Source organism: Chinchilla lanigera, unplaced genomic scaffold, assembly GCF_000276665.1.
Source record: "Chinchilla lanigera isolate Chin_1 unplaced genomic scaffold, ChiLan1.0 scaffold00038, whole genome shotgun sequence".
In the NCBI taxonomy this organism is placed as follows: Eukaryota; Metazoa; Chordata; class Mammalia; order Rodentia; family Chinchillidae; genus Chinchilla; species Chinchilla lanigera.
This window is the reverse complement of record NW_004955439.1, coordinates 3335542-3356679: the sequence shown is the minus strand read 5'-3', so window position 1 is coordinate 3356679 and position 21138 is coordinate 3335542. Positions and strand designations below refer to the sequence as shown.

Below are 21138 nucleotides of genomic sequence, written 5' to 3'. Positions count from 1 at the left end.
GCTCCGCGCCCGCTGTCCTGCGCGGCGCTGCTGCTCCTGGCCCTGCTGCTCCCCGTCGCGTCCTCGACGGGGGACCCAGGTACGCGCAGCGCCCGCCCGGCCGCCTGGCTGTGGGCGCCCTCCTCGCTGCTGCTCTGTCCGTCCCGCCTGTCGCTCTGGGGACCGCCGCCTCGTCTGTCCTGGTTTCGTGTCGTGTCACTAACCTGCGCGTCCTAATCGTGGGGGTCCGGGCGCGCGGAGTCGGCACTGGGCGCTCTGCGCCCGGGCAGGGAGTGGGAACGCCGTCGGCGCCAGGGGACGTGGGTGTTTAACTATGCCTGGCGTCGGGGTACTGAGCCCTGTGAGTGTGCCCCGGGGAGAGTCAGGCAAGGGCAAAGGAAAAGGCAGGAAAAACGGCTCTTGGCGTGGCAAGGGGGGGTGCTTGCGGAGCTGCCTTTCCCTGCCCAGAATTTCCCCGGGGGCAAAGGTGAGCATCCTCTTTGCTCGCGTTCACCTGTCTCGAGGCAGGAGGGCTGTTGGCGGGGGCTCGCAGCGGACCAGGGGGAGGCCAGGGAAAGGCTGCGAGCTGGACCCGGGCAGCCGCGCGCTCCGAAGTCTCTGCGCTCCAGGACCAGCCTCGCTCTTAGCGCTGCAGTCCCGCGCGCCCAGGCGGAATTTGGGATTAGGGAGAATTCCCGACTTGAGAGGATGGAGAACCAGGTGGGGAAATCGGTCCCAGAGAACCTCACCCTTCCCCAGAGCTGAGGCTGGAGCCAGATGGACCCTTTCTTTGGAAGCAGTGCTTTTCAAAAAGTGCCAATGTGCCCTTAGATTCCACGCAAAGAAAGCTTGCGGTAGGGTTTTCATCCCTATGTCGTTGGTATCTCTCCTTTCCACCTCCTGCGCATTCAGTTTCACACTTGAAGCTGTGTGGCTTTTATTTGTATCAGTTTTATAGTAATCTAATAAGTACACATTTTTGTTGGTATGATACGCTCCCAACTGGGTTGTAAAAATTCAGACACTGTTCCAATGAGGGCTACTGCTTGTTTTATGATGCTAGTGGCTTCAGGATGCCAGTTAGTTTCTTCAAAGATTAAGGAAGAAAAATCGCTTAGTGATTTTTGGTAGTTATATGCATATTGCTTGCTTTCGGGCTTTTGCCAAGTTTTCTGACGCCAAATGCCACTTTTTCATAAAAGGTCATACAAACTGTGTAGTCTTTCTGCCTCCTGTGAGTGATCTCTAGAAAGCATTCACTGCATATTTTGTACAGTGCTTGACAGAAGTAAACTGTTTTAAAATCTTCCAACGTCCCCACCTACATCCTATGGCTTTTGCTTTCCTGTGTTAAAAGTTTTCAGAATGTTGAAAGAGTTTTTGCATCAGAAAATACTGAGACCAGGACAGATGCTATATGAGCTTTGTGGGGCTTATAGTTTTATTCCTTTTAAATTCTGCTCCCTGCCCAGTGCGTTGCTTTTGAGCATGGCTGAAGTCAGGGTTGATTGTGAAGCTCCAGAATCCTGTGGTGTGGTGAACTGCTCCTTCTTTTCCTTCTGCTCTGTAAATCACTGAGCTGTGGAATGTGAGGGCTGGAACGCTTGTTGGCACTTCTCTCTACTGTGTTGACGTGGGATTGCAGTACAATGATGACCAGACTTGAAATGGACAAAGGAGGACAAAGCACATTTTAAAAAAGAGTGTTTACTACATTTAAATCAATAGAAGGAAAGAAACATTTAGCAACCTAGGCATAGCTGCTCATGGTGGGGAAGAGACTGTGGGCACGTTACTTCGTGGGCTCCTTGGGGAGACTTCCTATCTCTCTTGCTGCAGTTTCTGCTCTGAACTTGTTTTTTTTTTTTGGTTTTTCTCCGGTACCGGGAACTGAACTCACGACCTTGCGCTTGCCAGGCAGGCGCTTTTGCCGCTGATCTGCTCTGAACTTGTGATCTAGGTCTGTTGGCAAGGCTGTGGGCACACTGTTTCTTCTTGCTGGTTGAACTAATGTATGGATCCAGCAAACTGCTTGTGCCAGCCCTGACTCTCCACCTTTGGGGCCAGAATCTCTGTAATGAAATTACCCAGAGCCACATTAATAGTGATAGACCATGATAACTCCAGAGGAACCATCCTTACAGTAGAAGTGATTTACAGGGTACAATGAAGGGCTAAAAAGGCCCCAAAACTTAGGAGCAAATTAAAACACACAGGCTCAATTAACACATTAGGGTTAATTAAAACACACAGCAAAATAAGCAAGGAATGCCAACTCCCCCATCATACCACACCCCTTCCTACCACGGTTTGCATGCAAATATTAACAGGATGGTGCTTGCCAGTCTGATATAGTTTTCTAAAAACATGTGGATTCCCATAGCATTTACAGCGGGTATCTGGGGTAGTGTTGGATAATTTTTATTTGCTTCTTTAAAGTTTAAAAACTCAGGGAACCCCAGGGTCAAAGTTATTTTTAAAGTAACACTGGGATGCTATTTGCCTTTTCTTTTGTGTTGACATTTGCACTGATGGTATAAAAGCTTAGTGGGCAAAACTGCTGGTATCCAGTTGTGGATCAGTGCAGGGTTACTGTGCTACACTAGAAGTCACGATGTTTTTAGGCCTTTGCAGTTAAGAAAGATGTGAAGTTTCACTTAAGAATGCATGAAGATTATTAATCTTGCCAGGTCTCTATCCCTGAATGCATCTTTTAAAATATTCTGTGTAGAGAAATGGGAAGGACACATAAAGCAGTTTGGTTCACTACCTAAAGTTCAGTCGTAACTCCAGGGAAAAGCACCTGTGGGATACAGTTGTGAATTGAACTTGCTGCTTTTTTATGTGGAATGCCATATTTATCAAAATTATCTGAAAAGACTATTAAAATACTTTTTCATCTTCTGTTAAAGTGATTTGACTAAGTGTAAAAACAGTGTTCTCATCACTATTTGTTTTGTTCTGGAAAATATAGTTATTTTTTATAAAAATGCTTTTATGTCAACATCCAAGAACTTATTATGTTAAAAATGAGTTAAAATACATATTTTATTTTAGTTTTTAATTCTTTTGCAGTACTGGGAATTGAACTCAGGTCCTCATGCATGTGAGGCAAGCTCTGCAATCACTGACCTAAATTAATTTCTATCATAGTAGGTAAGGACAGATAAAAATGCATACAAACATAACCCTTGTGGGGATCCTTATACGTTTAAGAGTAGAAAGGAATCCAGAGGCCAAAGAGTACAAGAGCTACTGGTATGCACAGAGGAAATTAGGATAAAAGAAAAAAAGTCTGGGTTTGAATTTCAGCATCATTGATCCGCTCGTGGTCCTGAGCTAGTGGTCTTCACTTATGGATAGGCCCAGGGAATGGCGATTTGTTTCATCTGTGGAAGCCCTTAGAATCTTTCCTGTGAGCCAACCTGCTTCCAACTTTGCAGGGTTTCCCCACTCCTGCCTCCTTTGAGAGCAAGTGGTGAATGCACCCCTTTCTTTTATCTCATTCATTGGAGGCCAGCAGGTGGAAGACCTGTTTTACCTATTACTTGAGCATGGAATACATTAGTGTGAAATTAGAGACTAGAATAGGACTGCCTAGTGACTTATCTGGAAAGTCACCACCAGACAGTTCAGAGTGTCATCCATCTGTTCTACCAAGATCATTCATATCTACAATTAGGTTGTAAAAGGACAGACAGAAAGAGTAGGACAGGAGTATCCATTTCCTATTGCTGCTGTGGCAAGTGAACACAAATGTAGTAGCTTAAAGCAAGATGAATTTACTATTTTATACCTCTGGAGGTCAGAAGTCCAAAATGCTTCTCCCTGGATTAGATCCCGAAGGCTGTGTTCCTTCCGCAGGCCTAGGGGAACAGTCTTTCTGCCTTTCTGGCCTTTAGAAGTGTCCACATTCTTCACTCTGCAGAATAGGATTAGGACATCCCAGGGGACCATGATTTTGCTCACCTTGAGGCGTGAGAGAGAAAGCCTAGAAGCAAATGCTGCAAGTGAGACCCCTTTTGCCCTTGGCTGATTAGGGAGTGGACCCCTTTTCATTATTCCTATGAAATTTAGGATTGTGTTGGGTTATAATCAAGCATACGATCTCAGAAGATTTTATTTCAGCTAGAAAATACAGAGGTGGATATTTAAAATTATAAAAGTAAAAGCGAAAGGAATGTGTGTATGTGTAAGTGTAGAATATTTACGTTGGGATACACAGCCGACTGAAAACTGCTGACTTTAGGGAGAATGAGGTCACCAGGGGATGTGATCATCATTTTGTCTACATATTTTACCAGCATTAGTAGGTGTATGTTAGAGCACTTGTCAGCAGGATGCTATTATTTGTTCATATGGAGGAGCATCCTCTTTCTTTCCTCCTTTTAAAAGTTAAGCTTGAATTGAAGACAGCAGCATCCTCCCTGACCGGATGGGAGGTAACGCTTGCGTTCCATGACCCATAGGGGGCGCTATTGGCTTTCTGGAAGGGTTTCCACCTCCCGCGGGCCCAGCTAGGCTTCCACTGAAGCGAGTTGGAGAGAAGTACTTAGCTATACAGTACCCGTGGCTTCTACAAAGAGAAGAAAATTAGGACAAATGTCCAGTTTTCTGGTGCGTTTTTCCCTTAAGAGTTCCCTTTTTTGCAATTTTGTTTGGGGGCTTCCTTTATATATTAAGTTGGGAAGCACAGATTACCAAGAGTTGACATGACTGCATTTTAGCAATTTTCAATTAAACATTAACAAGAAAGGAATTTGAAACCAAGACCTAATAGCAACTGCAGGAGCCCATTATCTGTTGGGGCTTCTGCCGGCTCAGGCCAAGCCTGGCACAGCTGGAAGATAGGGTGAGGAAAAGAGACACATGTCCATAACCTCGGCAGCTGCTTCCTTAGCCCAGGTGGACCTGTCCCTTTCAGTGTCTCCCCTCTACTCTCAAAGTTTATTTTTGTATCAACGGAAAATAACACAAATTAGTCTAATAATAACATGTAATATATAATACTACATTTATAAGTATAGCAGAATAACTTGAGGGCTAATAATGGTCTAGATTAGAAGATGTACGTTTTTCTACTGAGGTCTCCTACTCAGAGCAGAAATGTCTCCGCTGTGGCATCATTGTGATTGTAATCGATGTGTTATCAAAAGAAAGTCTACGTAATTCTATTTTAATCTTTAGGAGCAGTTCCCACATATATGTTTTCATTTCCTTTTGATAATAACTTGTGGTTTGAAGTGCTGTGCAGTTTACATTTCTCTGTGTGCTATTTCATTAGATTTTTATGGTTACCTTGTGAGTGTGATATCCTCATGTCTCTCCTGTGGACTGTGCTGAGGCAATTCTCATCACCTTGCTGATGGCTGTTAAGAAATGATTCTGCCACATACTGAAGTGTGTTGAACTGAGTAGGGCTTAGCTGAAGATAAAGTTGCAGTAAATCTGCTGATTGTTGCAGAACAGCCTTGCTGCATGGCTGTAAACAAGGGTCTCCCAGCAGGAAGCATCCTTTATCTGGTGGCTCCTGTTAAAAGTTACCCAGTCAGCTCCTACAGGCCATGCCCTGTCTAAGCTGTCATGTCAAGTCTTCCTATTCAACACAGGTGCTTTGGAGGTGAATTAACTGGAAGGTCAAGCCTGGGTTTTGAAGAGGCACAGGCATTAATTAAAGATGGCAAAGAAGTACAATCATGTTGGAGAAGCAGACGGTGCCACACATGGGGAGGCACATGTGAGGAGCCAGGGGTATTCTGGATAGTGCCTGCATGGTGGCACCCTGGAGAAGTGGCGACATTCAGGATAAAACAGGGGGGCAGCATCAAGCTCAGGAAGATCCAGTGGTTGTCACTGAAGGAGTGCCACTGTGTGGCATGTTCTGGCATGTTCCTGGTTCATGGGAGGTGGTGCACAGTCCCATGGGGTAGACTGTGCTAGCCTTAGGCCGGAGAGGCAGGCGATGCTTCTGTTCATTTGTTTGGGTTGTTTCTATATTGACTTACTCATTTTATTCTTTGACAGTTTCTTCACTTTAATATAGATTGAAAGCCAGCTACTAGTGACTGTCTTTTTTAAGTCTTATCTCACTTAAAGAATCTTCTTCGTCCCACGTTTTCTAAAATGGTTCATATGTTCTAGAACAATCCATATTGGAAAGGGTTCCAAGGTCCCAGAGACTCACGTATCACATGTGGGCAGTCTGGGGGAATTTATAGTTAAGGTGAGAATCCTGAACACCTGGTACATTGGCCTCAGGACCTGGAATGGGTCTGTGAGCAGAATTCATTGTAGCTTTGAAGGGAAAACTTCATGTGAATAATTTAGGAGTTGTGTTAAAGAGAAAATCCATGCGTAAATATATTTAGACTTTACAGTCTCCAAATCCAGAGTGGAGATGAGCATGCACTGCCTTGCAAAAGTGTGACTATGGGTTCCTTCCTCACAAGGATGTAGCTGGAGCTCATCATCATCTCCCTAAACATCTGGGAAGGGTGTGCAACGACAGCTCCTAGCTTGTGATGGCACCATATTTTCTGGAGATGAAGCCTCACTGACAGTCACTGGCTGGCACTAATGAGGCTGTGCAGCAGTGACAGGTATCGATGGCTAGGAGTGCCAGTTGTGGGGTCCTTGGCACCAGGAAGAAATCCCCATGCCAGGCAAATGCAGGCCCCAGGGAAAGGAAGTAAAGCAGAGGCTCTATGTGCTCAGCTCACACTTTCCCTCAGATGTGATGTCTTGTGTAAGTGTGTGTAGCATCCCAAAAAGGAAGTGGGCTTGTATCCTGGGCACTGACCTTCCTTAACTCTCACCAGTGTGCTTTTTGTGTGTATGAAAGTGTGTGTGTGTGTGTGTGTGTGTGTGTGTGTGTGTGTGTGTGGTTTTGCATGTTTTTTCCCACTGGGTAGGTAGGTTATGTGATCACCACAGACACGATGCAGACAGCTCCCCGAGGAAGACCCTCCTGTAGACCTGTGATGGACTCCCTCACCTGCCTGTCTCCCTCCTCCACTGGCCACCACCAATCTGCTTTCCCACTCTGTGATTTTGTCATTTTTATCAAGATGTGTAAGTGAAATTGTAGATTTGTAGAATTGTAGATTGTAGATTTTGAGATTAGTAAAAGCTTATTTTAAAAAAAGTATTTAATTGTCTATTCTTGTGGTATTTATGGATAGCTTGCAAGTATTTTATGTAAACTGAGATTATCATGGTATATAATTTTGCATCTCAAGGAAATGTCTTTTCTATCCCTGCCCGAATTACCTTACCTGGGTGATTGCAGTAATCTCTTCTCAGGTCTCCCTGCTTCTACCTTCTCCCCTTATATTCTGGTCCCAGAAAAACAACCAGTCATTCTCGTGAGGTAGGATGTCACAGGACCTTCCAGGCACTCCCCAGCTCCCTTGCCTACAAACCAAAGTCCTAATAAGTTTAAGGCTGCACGCGATCATTTTGGTACCACTCTTGCCCTTTCTGAGCTGTAGCTTCTGGCCATCTTACTGGTCCTTTAATGTACTAGACACACTCTCCACCCTACCACAGGACCTGCTGTTCTCTTTGCCTGAACAACTTTCTGTCTCTGTTTATGGGTTGATCCTTCAGTCTTCAGGTTCTTACAGCATTATCTTCTTGTGAGACCTTTCCTTGGCTCTTCTCTGCCTCCAGTGGTATAATTCCCCCAGCACTTCTTATCCCGCTTTACTTTTCTCTGCATCCTCATTACCACCTGCTTTTCATATATTTTACTGATTTGTTTGGTAATTTACTATCTTCTGCTGGAACATGATCTCCAAGAGGGCAGCATGTTTACCTGCTTTTATTCATTGTATCTCAAGTGGAGTCCCCAGGTAGAGGCCTGGTGGACATTTGCTGAATTATTTGGATGTGCCTTCTTTGTTATTAATTACATTACACATTAAGTATATTTCTATATGTTGACCAGCTACCAGCGGTATATGCAGGGGTTGGTGATGAATGTGGAATAGTTTCCAGCATTCATGTAGGGTCAAGACATCCATTCTTAAGAGAGTGGGCTTGTGGTGGAAGTCCAATCTGGGCCTGGAGTTACAAATTCTATTTAAATGGTATAATTCCATCATGAGGCTATTGTAAAGAAGTATCCAGACTGGGTGGCTTTGAACAATAGGAATTTATTTTCTTGCACTCTTGATGGCCAGGGGTCAGAAATAGGTAGGGTAGGGGTAGCAAGTGTCTCTGAAAGCTCTGAGAGAGGAGCTTCCTCTGTTTCTTACTGGCTTGTGGTGGTTTCCTAGTTTGTACATGCCTCACTACAATTGCTGCATTTGTAGTAAATGGTATTGCCTTAGTTACTTTTCTCACAAAATACCCAGCACTCAAAGTTAAAGGGGAAAAGTTTTATTTAGCTGACAGTTTGTAGAGGTTTCAGTCCATAATGGCTGGCCCCAAGGCAGGTTGGCACATAGCAGAGGGGCAACAGTTCATGCTGGTGGAAGACAGCAAAAGCAACAAGAGAGGGTAAGGGGGCAAGCCTCTTTCCCTCCCTTATATTGTATACAGGCTACTCACCCTAGGGCAGGTATAGCACTCACACCCTTAATCCCAGCATTGGACCATGAATCAATCATAAACTCTAGATTCAGCCACCCTTGAAAAGCTCAACCCCCATGACTGCATGAGGCTTTGAGGGGACGTCTAGACACAAGCCATAACAGGTATTCTCCCTGTCTTCACTTCTTATAAGGACACCAGTCCTATTTATTCAGGGCCGATCCTAATCCAGTATGACCTTATCTTAACTTGGTTACATCTGCAAAAACTTCCAAATAAGGTGAAATTCACACATGCCAGAAGTCAGGACTTCAATGTATAACTTTCTGAGAGATACAATACTACAATGAAACTACCTGTGTTGTTCTGTCACCAGGTAGTGTGGACTCTTAGATGCAGAGAAGATGGAAATCAGACATGGGCTGATTCTTGAGCCACTGATGACTGTCACTGTTGTCCACTTGCTTCTTTGGGGGCTTTTGAAAGGGAGAGTCTCTGGGAAGACCACCAAGATGTTACCAATTATCTGTAGGTTCTTGCTCAGTTTGTATAGAAATCACAAATTGGGGAAGTATAGCTTTGTTAGTGTTAACATTCCTGAGCTGCTAGCAGCTATTATGTCTTTTAGTGGTAACAGCCCTGAGCTTTGAATACCAATGGCTATCAGCAATTTTAGTGTTAACATCTCTGAGCATTGCAGCTGTCAACAATTGTCTTTCTTTTATAAGGTTCTCTTCTCTACCTGAGACTTGTAGGTGGTGAAAGCAGCCTTGCTCTGCCACAGAATGTGCACGGGTCATCAGTCTGACAGCCTTTAACATTCTTTATGTTTGGAAAAATGACTGTGTTTTCTCTCTCTTGTAACACATACCTTAGCCTGCTTTGTTTTTAAATACCACTTCTTTACCCACCCGACCATTTCATTCTATTATTTTCTGATAGACTAAGAGAACTAAAGCATTTTCTGGTGGTTAATAATGCTCAGAATCTATCTAAGCACCTGTAGATATCTGGACAAACCACACTCGAAGAATACCAGACTTTGTCCTTATCTTATTCTCACAGCTACATCATGTCTGCATTTTCAGTTTGAACACCTAGAACAGAAGAGGTCTGCAGGGGCAGACACATGGTACTGCTATCTGAGCAGGTTGCATACCCCTCTTATAGAGAAGGAAGGTTTTGGCTTGAGGCTCATGAGATAGATTCTGTGGGGTCCACTCATGCTCTGGATCTGTAATGCGTTTTCACTACAGGAAACAATTCAGAGCATCCTAAGGCTCCGGTAGAGCTTAGGCTGTTATAATCACCGGACCGAATGTCTTCTTGGAATTGAAGCTATGGAAAGCAGTGTCCCAGGACTCCCACATCTGGGGGAATCTCTAGGAGACGGCCTCCTTGAACTCCACCTGAGATACACTTGTTTTCTAGTCACTCTAGCTTTGGGAAGACTTTCCTTTCCCACCCATCTGGGCTCTGGTAGCATTTACGGTTGGTAGCACTCAGCTGACAGTAAATGCCCAGTATTCTTACTCTTCTTTTCATACGCTTCTCTCAGGGGGTTGAAGACCATTTTCTTCCTTATAAAATTTTACTAATTAACCTGCATTCTTAGGATAATGCCTCTTGGGTAACCCCATGTCACCCAGTTGAACAACAAGCTCAAAGTTGATTACCTTTGAAGCTGGGGCTCATGAGTTGGGATTTGATTGGTTTGAACACCTAGTCATGGGGAGTATTAAAGACTGTTTTTACAAAACCCATGGACAGATTAAAGAGAGGGATTGAAGCAGATTATCTGTTTTCAATCCACTCTCAGATTTAAAAATTCCACTTCTACGTATCTTTTCCAAGATTGAAGAAAATGAGGAGCTGAGCACTGTTCTGCTGTGAAGAGGGAAAATTGGCCTAGAGCCAAGGTGGTGGGACCTGTACAGGGTGATTTATACTGGGTTTTGATTCATAACCTTGGCTCTCCTGGGGCTCGTCTTCTTAGTTCTGATATCCCATGATTTTGAATGCTTTTTATTTTTGACTCACAGTTTATTCTTGTATCAATCCTATGAGATAGGTTGGGTGACTGTTACCTCCATCTGCAGAAAAGAAACTAATCCAGTTTGATATTTGCATAGAGAAGCTTGGGAGGCACAACTGTTTTGTTTGGAAGCGTTGAAAGGGGTGGAAAATCTAATTAAAAGAGGCGGAAAATGGGCTCTTCTCAGTCTTTGCTTGACCTGACATTGATGGACATTCCCTTTTCCCAGAAACCTGTCTTTACCTGATTTCCATGATGCAGGCTGTTTCCTGGTTTTCCTCCTTATTGCCAATAATTCAAATTTCAAATATCCCCTCCTCTTCTAGAAATCCCTCAGGCATCTATCTTCCTTGAATCTCACTGGAGAGATCAAGCAGACAGCAGGACACAATGTAGCTTAGAGAAGCTTGGACAAGAGCTGTGAATTCAGAGGTCATCAGCACAAATGTAGAATTTGCAGTCCCAGGACTGGATGTACTAATTTGGGGAGAGAAGTTAGAGGGAGAGCAGTAGACAAAAGGGAGGCATGGAAGATGGGCTCTGAAACATCCTGACATTTGGAGTTCCGGTAGAGGAGACCAAAAGGGTCAAGAGGCCACTGGTGTGGAAGAGAAAGCAAAGTTGTGGTGCTGGAAGCCAGGAGACTCTGTGGCCAGGAAAGATGGAGGGGAACAGGCATTTGCAGGAGAAGTGATCAGCTTCGATTGAAAGAGAGTTAAAGTTAAGACCAAGGGATGAGGATCTTGTTACAAGGAATCTTCTTGACATTCCCAAGATCTTATTCAGTGCGATGAGTTCATGTATCTTTCTGAATTTAGCAGCTACTGATGACTTTCAATTTTATATATGATTCTGATTTCTCTGCAGGCCTATACTTATTGCCTTTAGGTATAATTACAGTGGACAGGCAACCAAGTGCAGCAGGGAGAGCCTGGTATATGGGTTTGGATAGTTTGAAATTTGACCACTATCTTTTATTAGCTGTGAGTTTGGAAAAGTAGCTTAACTCTCTGGAACTCAGTTTGAAGAAAACCAGAGTGCAGTATACAGGGTAGAATGGGGACTAAAGAAGATGATACTCTAGAATACTTTTTAGTTACTTCTGTATCATCAGTTTCTTGCTTAGAAACTAACAAATGATAGATGCTCAAAAAACATCTGGTAAATGAGTGAATTGTTTGACAGTAAGTAGATATTCAACCGAAGCTCATTTCCTTTCTTTTTTACTTCTCTATGCCTTTTTATTTTAGACCACCTGCAAAATTTAAACTCTTTGCTTATTAGATATGTTGTACATTTTTGTTTCCTTATTGATAAACTCATAATCATTGTGATTATCTGAAATATTTAAAAAATCAGTTCATTAGAAACCTCATGGTAGCACTCATGACCCTTGGTGCCCGTCACGGCTGTCTCATTTGCCCTATTTCTTATCTATCTTCTGAAGGCATTTTGCTGGCATTTCCTCTCGGGGAAATTTTCAGGGAGCTGTTTGAATACGATGAGTGGTGATTTGGGGGACAGGAATGCTCAACTGCTTTACATAGTTAGACAATGACTTGCACATTTTGGGAAAAAGAATGAATTTTGAGGGAGTTTTTGGTTGGCATGCCAAGCAGCTCCTAGTAGGCTGAATTTAAGCTGGACCAGCAAACAATGGTAATTCTTCAAGAAACTATTTCTTGGTTACGAACTGAATTCAAAGAATGTGCAAAAGATTCCACAAAAACCTAGAAAATACTGGTTTCTAGTTGGGACTGAGGCGCCATCCACAAAAGGCATGGGTTCTATATTCCCTTCCAGCCTGAAGGGTTTGCTCTTTAAGTCCCTTGTTTTCTTATTGTTGTTATGTGTACATACTCGGAAGCTCTCCAGTTCGTTTTCCTAGACCATTCAGGAAAGCTGCTGACCTGGATTGGGAGAAATCTTGTTTTTTTCTTGGAACAGTAGCTTTTGCTTACATCAATTTCTAAATAAAATGGTCAAAAGCTTTAAAAGCTCAAATCCTAATGAGCAAATAGCGCCAGCTCTGCTGGTTAAATTCACTCTAATTCCTGGCTGCCGTACATTTTGGGGTGGATGTACTGACTCAGGTCAGTAGCACACTGACCAATAAATGACTTTGTCTAAATCAAGTCCCCGAGGTGGGGTTCTTAAAACAACAAATGGAAAGAAAGTAAAGGTAAAACAAAGCAACTGCCATTGAGAAATCGGGGAGAAAAACTTGATTTTATGGATCTAGAAGTGATAGTGTAGCAATGGATTTGGGCTGCTGATAACAGAATATCTGATTAACAGTCTAAAGAAGTAAGGAGGCTGTTATCTCACTTGTAAAACTGACAGCAGAATGACCAGAGGTGGGGTGTCGTGGTACAGGCCTATAAGCCCAGCATTCTGGAAGGCTGAAGCAGGAGGATCTCAAGTTTGAGCCCAGCCTAGGTGCCTTTGTAACTTGGCAAGACCCTGTCTCAAAATAAAAAGTGAACAATGAGCTGGGGGTGTAATTCAGTGGGAAGGCCTTGAGATCAATTCTTAGTATCCATGAGAGAGAGGGGTGCAGGGAGGGGAGGGAGGAACTAGGACGTGCTCAGGGTTTTAACAAGGCAGGCTATGACCCAGGAGCATCTGCATTTCCACATTCTGCCATTGCCTGCCAGGTCATCATCCTCAGGCTTGTTGCTTCATGTTTCATGATGACTGCTGCATCCCTGGCTATTACATTGACATCCTCAGAGATTAAAAAAAAAAAAGGAGGAAGATATAAAGGGTCACGGGCACATTGTGGCTGAGCTGATCCTGTTAAATGCTTTCCTGCAAATGGAAGCAGGACTTCTTCACCTTGTTTATGCATGGGAAATGGATGGGCTGCTTAGCACTCCATCCTGTACATGGGAGGTAAGCATGGGACAGAGAAGTCAGGAATGAGCTTGGGTAGCAATGCACGTGTCTGCTGTAGCAGTTTCTGGATTCAATGCAAGTTGCTAAACTGTTATAAATTAGCTAGGAAACTTGTCTTGAGTGGGACTAATAAAAACTCAATTTAAAATATCTCAGAAAACATCTTGAGGGAGAAGGCCAATTTATTTTAAGAGTATGCTTTGGGCAGACTTCAGTCAGTTCCTATTGATTTGAGGATTTGAGTTTAGTTTTTCCACTTGCTGTTCATTCAGAAATAGCATTCCTCAATGCCTCATTTTATTGTTCTACTTTTGCATTACTCTGCTTTGTACTTCTTTCCCAAGTTAGAGAGGAGGAGGGAGGGAGAAGTTTTGGAGAAAGATGATGAAAGAGAACAGTATGAGATAAACTGATGAATATTCTTTCTCTTTGCTCTGAGTTTTCCTAAATACAAGTAAAGAATATTTTGGGGAAACTTTGTCATAGGATCTATTAACCCTTGTGGGGACAAAGACACACCTGACCTGAGGTTTTGGGTACAAGTGTCATAGGGTTGTGCAGGTTGCCCCACATAGGGCTTTTTTCCTGGGACACCACCATGTGCCCATGGCCATGCCTGGTAGCCTCAGATGTGACTAGCTTGTGTGCATGCAGTACCTGGTGGAGTCAGGCAACAGGAGGTTTTGGGTGCAGTTTCTAAAATCCCAGTGTGGGGAGCACCTCTTTGCTTGACATGCAGCCACTTGAAACTTGCCAAAGAATTTTTTTTTGACCAATTTTGCATGCTTATATCTGGTAATCTGAACAACTAATTTGAAGACAACGATATGCAATATAACAACCATTGTTGAATTCCTACCAGGTTTATTAGTGAAACTCTGTATTGTTTCTAATTTTTTTAAAAATTATTTTTATTCTCTTTAATTGTTTGATCAATCTTGCGTTCTTACATCTGGTAATCTGAGCAACTTTACTGAAGATAGCAATATGTAATATAACAACCACTGTTAATTTCCTATCATCTTGTTTTGAAATTCTGCATCATTTTTATTGTTTTTATCTTTGTTGTTGTTATTTTGTTTTCTTTTCTCTTTAAAATAAAAAAAAGAGAAACTTGCCAAGCTGGAGCACATGACTACTGAGAAGAATGAGGGAGTGATGGTGCGGACAGTCTGCAGGGATAGAAATGGGCTCCGACAAACTATTTAAAGATTGGCAAGTAGCTCCCATTTTGAGTTTTGCATAGCTTCACCATTTGGCTTCTTTGAGTTGAAAAAGTATGATTCACAATTGTATTCAGTGACCATCCAGCACCCTCATGCGTACATTGGCATGCATCAGGATGTGGCCTTCTAGTCTGAATAGAATGATGGCTTTGTTGTTATCAGAGAGCTGGAGAATGCCAAAGAAGCTGGGGACAACTGCAGGGAATTCAGGTTAGTGCAGAGAGCTGGAGAAGTGAGCCCAGTGGTCCAGCTGGCTTTTATGTTTCCCAGGGAGCTGGTGGCAGCCGGTAACAGGGATGCTCCAGCCACCTGGTAGGGGCAGCCCAGACCACTCTGAGTCTCTGTAGCTCCTCATTCAGTTATGCATGCATGCCATCCTCATGCAACAGTGGATGCAACAGTGAACTTTTGGGCTTGGGGTGGAATCCAGCAAATTAACATTTTATGGTAAACTGATTGGGTTTAAGGAATCTGAACTAATGACGAAGTCTGTACAGTCAGAGTCTGTTTCTTTTGTTTGTCCTGGGGTGTCTGCTTATCTTACTGTTTTCTCTGACCTGATGACAGCATTGTATGGCTTCCCCATGGTAGGGTCGAAGATTTTGTATTCAAAGCTTTTTTAGCTACCTGGATTGTTCTACAAGTTCAGACTCCAAAGACTGATAGTTTGATCCCTAAAGAACCAACACCAAGTAAGGAAAACACCTCCATGGAGCCCCATGCATGTTGAGAGTTGTCTGAAGAGGAGCTAAGCTATTGCTTTAACCCTCAGGCTGTATCTACCCAACACCAGCCTCCCAGGGGGAAATTCAGCCAGCCAATTTTACTAGGATTAGTTTTAATATCACATACTCACAAAACATACGTACTTTCAGTTTTTTCCCAGGGGAGAGGGAAAGTCATAATTACTTGACAAATATATTTTCCATATCCATTTGAAAAATTACTAAAAAACCAGTCATTTCAGTGTTTTTGCCACATGTTACCAACCATCTGGATACTTTTGAATTTTTGAATGTTCCTGTAGGGTTGGGTATTGCATGGATAATAGCTGAGTTCTCCCTTCTCTGAAATAATTGTCTCAAGTTGTATATCTCATGGGTTCCCACCCCAAGCTGTACTGCAGTTATAGAACGTCCTATCTATTCTGGGTGATTTACTGAACTTTAGGTCAAAGGCTTGTGATTACACAGAGATCTGGGTTTTCTTCATTTTAAATTCTGGAAAATATTTGGTAGTTCCAGTGGAAAATAAAACTTGATTTCAAACAAAGATGAAGTAGAGAGAGTAATGTAAATGTGAAGATTTTGTTGCACTTGAGAACAATCTTTATAGTATACTTAAGAAATGATTGTAGCATTTTTGTGTTATGCTTTAGTGAACTATTCTATTTCAAAAGTACTTAACATTTCCTGAGGGAGGGGATTTCTTTGTGGGTGAGGTTATCCCAACCTGTTTCTCTGCACCCTCCACCTGGCTGGCTGGTTTCGTGAGTACTCAGCTGGGAAGGGCAGCCCCTACCCGTTGGGATTGCCTTCATTAATTGGGTGGGTCTGCGCTGGCAGTTTTTGTGATCAAATACTCTTGGTACCAGGATAGCTTCAAAGGATTATTTTTGACTTTCAGGAGATCTGAATTAGTAGTGCCTCATTCCACTAGGATCTGAATGGAAATGGCAAAAACTCAGTTGGAACTCATTTAAATCCCAAAACTCATTGGCTCTTGGAGTTGTACCATGGGAAGGGCAGGAAATGAGCTGACTTTAGGATGCTTAGAATCAGGGCTCTAAATTAGTCCATTTTCTGTTATAAGAAATTACCCAAGGGTGATTGTTCTATAAAAAAATGAAATTTATTTAGCTCATAGTTTTGGAGACTGAAAGTCTAAGATCAGGCAGTCCCATTTCGCCCTTTTGTCTCTGGTGAGGGCCCCCTTTGGTTGCATTGCAGCACAGCAGAGGAGTGAAAAGGGAACCAGCCTCATGCAGAAGGGGCCAAGCATATGGGGTAGTACTGCTTTATAGCAACCCACTCTTGAGAGATCTAACTTGGAATTGTATTAATCTCAATTAACAGGTGATGCCCAGTAACCTAATTGTCTTCTACACAAGGCTCCACCTCTTAAAGTTTCTATCACCTCCAGTAGCACTGCATGGTAGGCTAAACTTGAGTCCTTGGGGGACACAACTCAGGCCATATCCAAGCCGTAGCTTGGATATGAATGTCACTCAGATTCTCTCTTCACCTCCAGTTCCTTCTTTGTCTGACAGCTAGAGCTGGTCTCATTGAGTCCAAGATCTCTGTTCACAGCCCCTTACCCAGGAACCAAAGGCAGTGTCTGTAGTTAGAACAAGTCCAGGGAGGTCTGCTGGGCATGTTAGGTCATGTGGTCACAGCTCTGTTACCAGGAGAATTGGGGGAAGCTTTTTGGACAGAGAGAAATTTGGATTCACTGCAGTATATAGATTTTAGGGTCTTGGAATTCCATGAATTTGGGCACGTGGCAAACTTTGAACTCAATTATTCCTACTGGAGGGTATCCTGAAGGATCTGCATCAATTTTGTGAAAGACTGTGGAGGCTGTGCCTGCTGAGGAACCCCGCCTCCATTTGGGCATTGAATGAATCACCTGGAGCGGCCAAAATAATAAGGGGCAGGAAAGGACAGATGCATAGATTTTAATTTTTGATTTGAAATTATAAGACAAAGAAAGAAAGCTCTACTTTAGGCTTTAAATATTTCCTAGGAATTTTTTAATGGGTAAGATTTATATGTAAATTGGAGTATTTTAATACTGCTGGTATCATATTATCAGATTATTTTTATGTTCTCATGATGACTCATTGCGTAAACTCTGGTGGGCTCTTTTGGACAGCATGAGATGTGCAAGATTTGGGATTGGAATAGGACATGTAAGGAGAGGATTTGTAGCCTCGGTATCAACTTAGCTTGGAGCTGGCTGAAGAATGGGCCTTATTCACTTCAGAGCCTTCTGCAGTCTGGGATGTTTGCCTTCTTATAATGCCAGGAGGACACATGCTGGGCATTGATGAGTAGAGGGGTGTCCTGAATGTGGGATGAAGTTGTCCTGATCCTTGCACTGGAGGGCAACTGCAGCTTGACCATAGACTGTCATCCTCAGGGGCTGGAGGTTGCAGGAGCAGGGGTAGCCAGACAACTGGGGGTGTTAAGGAATGTTAAGGGCACTTCCATTCTCCTCTTTTCTTTTCCTACAGAATCATGTCTAGCAAGATATTTCTGGTATCTGTGTTGTCTCCACTCCACGGTGAACTGGGAGACCCCAGCTTCCATTGACCAATCTCTTTCTAGCTGATGGCAGTAATGGACTGGAAGCCACAGACTTGGGTGTTTCCTTTGTGGGTCTCTGTTCCAGAGGAAGGTTGCATTCAGCTCTCTCCTGAGTTCCAAGTGGGAGACTACTGACTTGGAGCCCAGGCCCAGTGATCTCTGTCCGCATCTGGGAAGCAGCAGGCTCAGCGTCCCTTCTAGATTAGGCCAATGGTCCACACCTGAGCAGGGAGACAGGGAAGTAGGAAGCACAGTGGTGGCAATATTGTTAGGGCCACATCCTCTGATTCAGCTTCATCAGCAATAAACCTGATATTTTGACTTCTGACATCTTTATTTTCTAATTTGAAGCTGATTTGACATGTTCATAATACATACTTTTATGTCTCATCCTTTAGATTCAGGAGGAAAAACTGCTTCATGTGCTTGTCAGGTAAAATAAAATTCACATGTACTTTGTTATCTATTGGTACAGTGGAAACATACAAGTCTCTTTTAATTGCTTGCTCAGCTGTTCTGTTTGCTATTTAAATATAATACACAGTTCTAAGAACCAGTGAGTTGTGCAGTACACCATGAGCAGGGGTTGTGAGACCTATAGAATAATTTAGATCTACTTTTCAGATGTGGTTTTCAAATCCGATCAAACTGACTTTTAGTTACTGAAGTTTCTTCAGTAAGTATGTGGTCGAAATTCAAAGAATAAATAGTGTTTGTCTTTTTACCATTATTCCATCTGTAATTGCCTTAAAAATATTTGTTTCAACATTTTATTAGTGGATTTTCCTGCCTTAGCCATGATGTTTAGCTTCAGGATCTGAAAGGATTCTGTCAGTAGTAGCTGCTTCAAAGTGGCCACAGAAATTAAAAGATGTTGCATGTTTTTCGCTATTGTTTGTTTCTAGGTGTTAACTTGCCTGTAAATCAAACTTAGCATATTCCTTCATCTAGTATTTATGGAATACCAACTGTGTGTCAACACTTTCATTGGTGTAGCTTATTTGGCTAAAATCAGCTTCAAAATTACAGTGGCACAAATTCAAAGAGAGTGTGCCAGGTAGAAGAAAGTTTTCTTTACTAGTGGCCTTGAAATCTCTCTTTGTCTCTCTCTTTCTCCCTCAACCCCATCTATTTTCTTTTCTGTTTTATCCTGCTTAGAGGACTTAATGAAGTATTCATCTGACATTTAAAAAAATGAAACAAAATGATCTGAACTAACAAAAGCAATACTATGAATTCAGAAAGATTTAGTTTTGAACTCCAGTTCTCCTAAGCATGACTTCTCCATGGACTGTGTCATTATCGATTCATTTTATTATTTTCTTCTCTTTATTCTGGGAAATAGCCCTTGGCAGAGCTCACTTTACAGGAGAGATATTTGTTTTTGCTTATTGTGGATTTTTCTGTATACCTAAGGATAGTTCTGAGTATCTAACTGGGATGAGTAGGGTGGCCATGTTTGAACCAAGGGATTGAACAGTAAGACACTGAGTTTGATTCTGCACAAGTTTAGTTAGAGCCTCATGTGGGACTTTAACACTGGTATAGCGAATTGTGGTCTGAATGGTGAGGTTGGTACTGGATGTGTACAAGTAATGTACACATGCCATGCTCCCCTCCCCAAAGCCACTCTGGGATGGGTCTATTTTCCTCCTCAGAACCCAGGTTAAAGTTTTTCAAGGGTAGTGGTGTTGAACCTATAGCCTGTGTGCCTCAGTGGGTTGTTTGTTATCACTGAAAGCTCTAAGAAGTTCACCATCTCTGCTCTAGGGTCCTTGGGACTGTCAGGAGGAGGTGGGGTGGGGAGTCTGGAATTGGGATGAGATTCTTTGGACAGATCTGTACCTCATGTCTTTAGGGTCTGGGATAGCTCTAGTGCTCCAGAATTTAAGCTTTCATCTTGAGTCACAGACTTTCTTCATGGACCAGACCCTCAAGGGAGTCTCTGGATTGAAATTGGACTTTGGGAAGCTGCCTGGGTCAGCAACTAAAGGATTTATCTTGTAGTCAATGTGGGGGTCACTGAGTGGCCACCAATGGCCTGAATCGGGCCAGCTGATTATGTGTTTTTAAAAAGTGGAATCAGAGATGAGTTAGTATAAATTGAGAGATTTATTACAAAGAGCAGGATTTCTAGTTTCTTAGAAAAATAATTTAGAAATGACAGGATTTCTAGCTTAGAAAATAATACTAATGCTAATACTACTACTGTTGCTGATGATAAAGATAGTTCAAATAAAAACACAAAACATCTGAAACCTGAGGCCTGAATTCCTGCTTGTCCACAGGTACTTGAAACCAAAGTGTGCCTTCACATGGCCTCTCCACTCTTCATGAAGTCCCCTTACTTGTTCTGTCCTCCTGGCCCTTTTAAGATTGGAATTGGAGACTCCTGGTTTGATCTCATGAGTTGGACACTTTTCTTCAAAACAGTTAAGTAAGCTTTAGGTGTGTGGCCACTGGTGGGCATCAAAAGATGTCAGAGTAGAAAGGCACAGAAGGGCAGGCAAGGTATTTTGCTGTCTGTGCTGAAGAAAGGACCTTGCAATGGTGTTCAGGCTTTCTGAGAACACAGATCAGTTCTGGTGAATCTCAAGACCTGTGTGTGGGAGCTGAAGACCCTCTAGGGGTTGTCATTACAGAAGGAATCTAGAATCTTTGAGCACTCATGGATGCACACTTTGGCCCTTTAATCAAACTGGTCTCTGAGGGCCCTCTTGAAAAAGATCTAGAGTTTGGAACTAGACTGCAGGAAGGAATCTAGGTGAGAACTGTGTCATTAATTTTCTGTTTCCTAACAAACCATTAAGTGACTCATGGAGCCATGGCACAGAAGGGTCTAGGCTGGGAACTGCTAGGTATCTGAAAGATCACCAAAATATCATTTTGCCATTTGGTACATGGCAAAATGTCCTTGAATATGGATGAATTTTACTGGTATCAGAGATGGACATGGTTTTGCTATAGTATACTGTTGGTTGAGCCATAGCAGACTCAGGCTGGCTCCTTTTCTCTGAAGCAACCTACTATCTGTCTCCATTCAAAGGCAGTCTTAGCTGGGAGAGATGGGGAAGAACACTGACAGGGAACACTTTTTATTTAAGTCTAAATCCCTCTAGCTGCAGCCTACACTCATTTCCTCATTTTGCATGTTATA

General features: G+C 42.9%; 1 protein-coding gene across 2 annotated transcripts in view; it reads left to right on the top strand.

Annotated features, from left to right (window-relative positions):
* Fndc1 (fibronectin type III domain containing 1) overlaps positions 1–21138 on the top strand; it is a gene marked incomplete at its 5' end in the record, with an annotated part of 104829 nt that continues 83691 nt past the window's right edge. For both annotated transcript variants that reach the window (XM_013517412.1, XM_005390511.2), the window contains 1 exon segment: positions 1–79. In XM_013517412.1, the coding sequence (XP_013372866.1) occupies positions 1–79 (79 nt within the window).